We start from the raw sequence: 7,749 nt of genomic DNA, 5'->3' as shown, positions 1-7,749 counted from the left end.
ATATACAGTAAACTCCCGATTATCCGTGGAATAGGGTGGCAGGACATCCACGGATAAACGAATTCCGCGGATAATCCGCAAAATTAAATTTTACAATAAAAACTAAGTTGAAATTGAATTTATTTAAATTTATTCACAATATATTTATAATAATAAATATAAATTATTAAAATAAATAATATTTAATATTTAAATAAATGTTAAATGAATAAATAATTAATTAAAAAAATCAGTCAAAAGTTTTTGTTTCTTTGTTTGAAAACTCTTCTTTTTAACTTGTGATTGAAGTTTTTTTAATAACATTTTGTCACACAGAGTTGTATCGTCTTGTTCTTCTAGATATTTAATGATCCCGTCTATATGTTTTAGAGCTTCTTCATGGCTCACTTGCTTTACATCATTTATTTCATCGTTTTCTTCTTCTTCACCTTCACTTTCCGAAACTGTATCTAATGCTCCACTTACTATTTGTTCATCACTAAGACGCTCAAATCCTGGATCATTGGCATCACAATTTATCCACTCATTAATGTTTTCTTCGTCAAAATTCTCTCCTCCAGTAAGAGATTTAGAAAAATTAGCCAAATCAAAAGCAGACACTTCTTCTTCTTCCTCTATCAAAGTATTTTCCACACACGGTAAAATTTTTCTCCAAGACTTGACTAACGTAGTTTGCTTAACTAACCCCCAAGCAGTATTTATGTCATAAATGCTATCAAGAATTGTGTAATCTTTCCAAAAACTTTTAAGATCATTGCCCTCTTCAATTCTTTTTTTAAGCAAACTTGTTCTATAATTTTTTTTTATAGAAGCAATTACCCCCTGGTCCATTGGTTGGATGAGAGCTGTGACATTAGGAGGCAAAAATTTGACAAAAATATTTCCATCTTCCGATTTCAAGTTTACTGGGTGGGATGGGGCATTATCAATAAGCAGTACAGCTTTCTGAGGTAAGTTTTGAGACTTGAGATGTTCTCTTACTTGGGGAATAAATTTTTTTTCAAACCACTCTTTAAATATTTCTTGATTTATCCAGGCTTTTTTTTGGTTAAAGTAGTGTACGGGAAGGTTTTCAGCTCTGGTTCCTTTAAAAGATCTCGGTTTTTTGGATTTACCAATCACTACCAGTTTTAATTTTTGAGAACCTGTTGCATTGCTGCACGTCATTATGGTTAGGCGTTCTTTACTGCTTTTATGTCCTGGTGCGTGCCGCTCGCTTTCAAATGCAAGTGTTCGTGTTGGCAAACATTTCCAAAACAGCCCCGACTCATCAGCGCTATACAATTGTTCATATGATATTTTCTCTTTTTGAAGAAACTGTTCAAATTTAATTTTGAAATCTTCCGCTGCCTGTTCATCGCAACTTAATTTATCGCCGTTAATTCCAATTTCTCTTATTCCGTGGCGTTTTTTAAACCTTGTCAACCACCCTGATGACGCGTCAAATTTCCCTTCTAAACCTAACATTTCAAAAAACTGTTTTGCTTTTGCAGAAACAATAGGTCCTGAAACAGGAGTTCCCTCACTTCTAACTTGATTTATCCACTGTAAAAGAGCCGCATCTAATTCTTTATAAGTGCTAGTTTTCATGGTTTTTCTTTTTTTCATTGATGAGTTGTTGTCAGATGCGGACGCGAATTTCATTAATTTATCTTTCTGTTTAAAAATGTCTCTAACGGTGCTTTCTCCTATTCCATACTTCAAGCTTATTTGTTTTTTCGACGTACCCTTTTTAATATCGTTAATCAATTCAAGTTTGTCTTGAATTGACAATAGCACTTTTTTTCTTTTTTCACTCATTTTTTCACACGCGAAACGCACAAAGTTCTAGTCGATGGTAGACAGAAGACTAAATAGATATACGCGTTATTAGTGATCAAATGCAATATGTAATGTACGTTATCGCATAATCGACTATCGTAGCCCAATTTAACCGATAATTATGTGCAATGTACATTCCAGGGAATAGTATTAAAAGAACATAACATAATGTGTATTAATAGAAGTACATACACGTGTATTAGTATTAAATATTTGTTTACAAATAGGTATGTAGACGATTCCGTGGAAGACAGCGGATAATCGGGAGTTTACTGTATTTACATATGTTGGGTAGAGTGTGGCACTCGTGTATGACCGGTTCGAAAGTGTTAATGATTCGTCCGGTCATCGTTACTTCNCGTGTATGACCGGTTCGAACGTGTTAATGATTCGTCCGGTCATCGTTACTTCCTCAGCGAGCGACACATCCTCTTTGGTACGTAAACAGTACACTTGTCTCGCGCATCTAATACTCGGCATCCGTACAATTAGTAACTGCTCGCCTTGTAGGCTTTACTGATTTTGTTCAGTTAGTTTCCGGTCAATAGTTTTGCCATAGTCTCAACTTTTCTCCAACCGACATCAGATAAGTTATTGATTTATTAATTTATTATTATTTTGTATTTGTTTTATATTATAATATTAAGATTGTTTTCGTATGTAAGTTACCCCCCCTTTCCCATTACTTTTAAGAATTTCATTTGCAGAACTGTAATATATAATTCATAATTTATACAATCATAAGCAGGTGTACCTATTTATTATCCCCTCTTATTTCCGCATTTTGATTTCAACAAAATAAACAACACCACCGCACAGTAATAGGCCATTCCCCTTTATTATTAAGCTTAATTAATTTGCTTGTTACAACATATAAAAAGNTTATTAAAAAATAAGTATTTACATATAAAAAAAAATAATTAAGAACAAAAAAAATTGTATTAAATTAATACTGATTTTGATTTTTAATATGTTAAAGGTAATCATTTTGAACCTACTTTTTATTGTCTTTTAAACTGAAAGTTTTAATGAAAAATACCTTCTCAGCTTCGCATCGAAGCTAAAAAATGAATTTGTTACCATAACTTATAGTTCAACTTGCAAGTTTGAAATTGACATTATTAAATTGAAAAAAATGAAATTTTTAAGATTAATATGCAATCTGGAAATTTTATAATTACTAATTACAGTACATTTGTCAGAAAAATTCGATTTTTTTGCATTTTTATCGTAATAGATAACTGAAATAGAAAGAATAGTAATCATATCCTAATAACTTTTGGCGTTTAAAAAAATTCTGCAATTGAAATATTCAGAACTTAATTAATTTTAATAATTTACTTTAATTAAATGAACCAATCAAACCAAAGTAGTTAAACAGATTTACTCAATTGAGCGTATTATAAAATATAATTATAATTGTAAAATCCATCATTAAATTCAGGTGAAACTAAAAATCATTTTCAATCAAGCTACTTTTTATTTGAATAAGGAATATTTTTTTGATTTTTAAGAGTAATAACTTAAACTAATCATTAACTTAAATATCATAAACTTAAATGAATCATTTGACGTATTGTTGAAAAAATTAGGTCTAGTGAGGGTTGGCAAAATAAATCGTAGCCAGAAAAAGAACCNGCAAAATAAATCGTAGCCACAAAAAGAACCACATAGTAAAATAATATTAACATGAATATCAATTTCTTCTCACGAGGGGGGACTATAGTGATAAGATTCTTGGTCGTTGGGACAATTATTGAATCTAAATGAGATAAATATCAAATGATTTGAAAATTCTATTCTAACTCAAAAAAAAAATGCAAAATTTTAGAAGCCACAAACGGATTTGAACCTCGTACCCTAGGCGTTAAAGATCAAGGTGTTACCCATTCGGCAACTATTCGTTGATTTTTGTTGCATGATAAAATTGGCTATTTAAGCTAACTCAAATTTAAAAATTACTTTTTCGACTTTAAAAAAGTAAAAAATGTTAATAAGTATAATATCATATGTCTTATGAACTTTATTCTATGTCAATGAAATTATATAATATTCATGAAAGTCAGTTTATTCCCCTAATAAAATATTTTAAAATAAAATAAAATACAAAACCTAGAATTTTAATAAAAAATAGCATATTTTTAAATACGGTAGCCTTTTGCGCATAGAAGATAGGTCGTCGGGACAAATTTTTTTTTTTCATTTAATAGTACATAAAATAAGCTTTAATTTGATATATGTTCAAAGGACGCAGTATTTCCGGAACATTTTAAAAAATTAAGTTTAAAAAGTTAGTTTTTGTAAAAAAGTTGCTATTTTAAATCCCCCCTGTGAGCAGAATAAGTGTTAGATTTTCAAAAAAAAATGATATAAAATGAAAGAAAATTACCTAAGGTTTCAATATAAAGAAATATTATTTTGATTAGTTAATATTTGAAAAAGTTATGGCAGTTTTAAGTACAAAAAACATTCCGATAGAAGGTGATTTTTATCGTAAACATTACATTTTTTTTATAATTTCGACAGCCATTTGCACATAGAAGATAAGGTGTCGGGACAAATTTTTTTTTTTCATTTTATAGTACATAAAAAAAACTTTAATTTGATATATGTTTAAAGGACGCAGTATTTCCGGAACATTTTCAAAAGTTTAGTTGAAAAAGTTCTATTTTTTATACAATGTTTCAAAGTTTGAACCCCCCCTATATAAGGGGAAATTGTCTAATTTTAATAAAAAGTATGTCAAATGGAAGATGTACTTATAATGTATTTAGAAAAAAAAAAATTGTGCTGATACATGCATTTTTCGAAAAGTTATAGCATTTTTAAGTTGAAAATTAAAAATTGAAAATCGAAAATTTTAACACAAAAATAGTGTTTTTTTAACTACGGCAACTGTTTACATGCAGAAGATAAAGTGTCGGGACAAATTTTTTTTTTTCATTTTATAGTACATAAAATAAGCTTTAATTTGATATATGTTTAAAGGACGCAGTATTTCCGGAACATTTTCAAAAATTAAGTTGAAAAAGTTAGTTTTTGTAAAAAAGTTGCAATTTTAAATCCCCCCCCATGAGCAGGTTAAGTGTTAAATTTTCAAAAAAATTATATCAAATGNAAAAAATTTGTAATATTATAGTCTAGTAGTAGCACACACAAATAGAGTAAAAAAATTATTAAATTACAAAGTAAAATGATTAAATTTTGTAGTTGAAACCTATCATATCAAACTTAATTCGTCAATAAATACTTTAAAAACATTAAAAATGAATGATTTTAATTGTCTTTATGGAGAACATGGAATAACTAACTGTTTAATTGATATATTGAATTTTTTTTTCAATTTTTGAGGGTAATATCTTCAACTAGATAAGCGTGTTAAAAAAATGTAATGTTTGCGATAAAAATTACNAGATACGAATTGTAGTAATTTGACGTATTGTTGAAAAAAGTAGGTCAAGTTAGAGCAGAGAAAATAAATGATAGTCACAAAAAAATATCTTCTCGGCTTTGCATCGAAGCGAAAACTTAAAATATAGTAAAATAATTTTAATACGAATAAGAAATTTCTTCTTGCAAGGGGCGACTAAAGTGATGGGATCCTTGATCTTTATTGAAGTTATTGAATCTAAATGAGATAAAAATCAAACGAGTTAAAAATTTATTCTAACTTAAAAAGAATTAAGAAAAAATGCAAAAAATTCATTGTCATACGCAAGTTGGAACCTCGTACCCTTAGCGTGTAAAACATAAGTTTTACCAACTCGGCAACCGTACGTTAGTGCCGATGGTTGAAAAAATTGGCTATTTAAGCTAGTTCAAATTTTAAAATTATTTTTCTCGACTTNGGCTATTTAAGCTAGTTCAAATTTCAAAGTTATTTTTCTCGACTTAAAAGAAACAAACATATTTAAATAAGTTTAACTATCTATACTATATCAATTTTAATTTATATAATATTTATGAAAATCTGTACTCCCCTTGTCAGGTATTTTAAAATAAAATAAAATACAAAACCCAGAATTTTAACACAAAAATAGCAAATTTTTGAATACGGTAGTCATTTTTACCATGAAGACAAATCCAGAGGTCAAATTTTTTTTTTTCAAATTAAACTATATTATATTAGTTTTAATTTAAGATATATATAAAAGTGTCAGTCTTTCCGGAACATTTTCAAAACTTATATTGAAAAAGTTAATTTTTTGAATCCCCTTCTGTATCTATAAATTCTCGATTTTATAATTTACATTTTTTAGTTTAAAGTGCTATAACTTTTTGAAAAATATATGGATCAGTACAATTTTTTATGAAAAATAATATTTTTTAATAATCTCTTTTTCATTTGACATACTATATCTTAATCAGGATATTAATAAGGAACTAGCAGATCATGTAGTTTTTGGAATAATACACCAATTTTTTAAAATTAAACACTATCTAAAGATTTGCATCGATGCGTTTTTTTTTTTTATAGTGATTTTAATCACTGTCAGATATCATTATACTTGATCCAACTATGCCACGTCACCACTGTGCAGCGACCCCCCTGTGCTGGGTTTTTTTTTATTAATTTTGATGTCCGTTTTCACCATGAAAACAAAATACAGTCCGATTTTTTTTTTCATATTAAGTAATATTACATAAGCTTTAATTTAAGATACATATAAAAGTGTCAGTATTTCCGGAACATTTTCAAAAATTAAGTTTAAAAAATTCTACTTTCTGTATGTATTTTTAAAATTTGAACCCCTCTTTTATAAATGGAAATGGTCCGATTTAAAAATTAAGTATGTCGCATTAAATTTAACCCCAGATCAATCCACTATTTTGTCATAAACATTCGTGTTTATTTTATTATTATTACTCTTAAGGGATCAGCATCGTTTACTCACCTTTCTTTACTCCTTTTTATTTATATCATTATACCTTTTACATAATTTCATTTATTACCACACTTAACCACATATTATACCATCACATTTTATTTTTTATTATTCTACTATATATTATTTTATTGTATTTTTACTAATAATTTTTAATATTATTTTTTAGCAAATGTAAACAAAAAAATATTTTTTAATGATTTTTAAATATGTGACTGTAATCTAGTGACACAGTAAATTTATTTTAGTAATAATTTTATGAAATTAAATTTTTTAATGCACCTGGTTAATATATAACATTTATTATAATATATTATAGTGTAGACTAAATTTATTAATCTATTCCACAATTAATTTGTCATCTATGTTTTTGTTGAGACGGTCAACTTTTTGAATCCTAAATTTTCATAACAAGATTTGTAAACATTATCACAAAACTCATCAAAATAATTACATGCATTATTATAAATTTCGATTTTCTGTTCAGGTGTTGGAATATTCATCGAATTTATTGAAGACTCGAAATATTGTATTAATTCGTATTTTTCATAATAAGGTTTTTTCATATAACAACGGAACTTCATGTTACCGAAATCCGTATTTAATTCATTATAAAAATGTTTACGAAAATTTATAAATATATCTAAATTTTTGTCAATAATCTCGATATTTATTTTACCATTTTGACTGACAAAATTATCTTGAGAAAATTCTTTATTATTCAATAAACTAAGGAAATCTTCAATCCATTTTAATATTTTTTGTAAATTCGAATGAGACAATAGAGTAAAAATCCATAATGAAGATTTCTGTAAAGTAATTAAAGCTGTATGCAGACCTTCAAACATTATTTTAGATTTGTTGAATGAGTCAAATAATTTAATCAAACAATTGCAGCTAAATCCACTTACTCCATTATTGCACAGATACAATATAGCAGATAATAACATATGGTAATTTTTAATTATTTCTGTGTATCTACATCTTAATAATTGTGTTACATGTTCCTTTTTTATTTGAAAATTCTTGTTATCAATTGGGT

General features: G+C 27.5%; 3 protein-coding genes across 3 annotated transcripts in view; 2 read left to right on the top strand and 1 right to left on the bottom strand.

The window, feature by feature from the left end:
- The window catches only part of LOC126895313 (uncharacterized), a 145,344-nt gene that overhangs the window by 33,602 nt on the left and 103,993 nt on the right, over window positions 1–7,749 (top strand). The window lies entirely within an intron of this gene.
- Window positions 1–7,749, top strand: part of LOC126895316 (uncharacterized) — a 64,379-nt gene that overhangs the window by 19,270 nt on the left and 37,360 nt on the right. The window lies entirely within an intron of this gene.
- Window positions 7–2,078, bottom strand: LOC126895319 (jerky protein homolog-like). The gene has a single exon (XM_050667057.1). The coding sequence runs from the start codon at window positions 1,798–1,800 to the stop codon at window positions 217–219; it is 1,584 nt and encodes a 527-aa protein (XP_050523014.1). The 5' UTR covers window positions 1,801–2,078; the 3' UTR covers window positions 7–216.

Source organism: Daktulosphaira vitifoliae, unplaced genomic scaffold, assembly GCF_025091365.1.
Source record: "Daktulosphaira vitifoliae isolate Bord-2020 unplaced genomic scaffold, ASM2509136v1 Scaffold_1, whole genome shotgun sequence".
NCBI classification, from domain to species: Eukaryota; Metazoa; Arthropoda; class Insecta; order Hemiptera; family Phylloxeridae; genus Daktulosphaira; species Daktulosphaira vitifoliae.
Note: the sequence above shows the minus strand (reverse complement) of the source record. Positions and strands in the feature narration are given on the sequence as shown.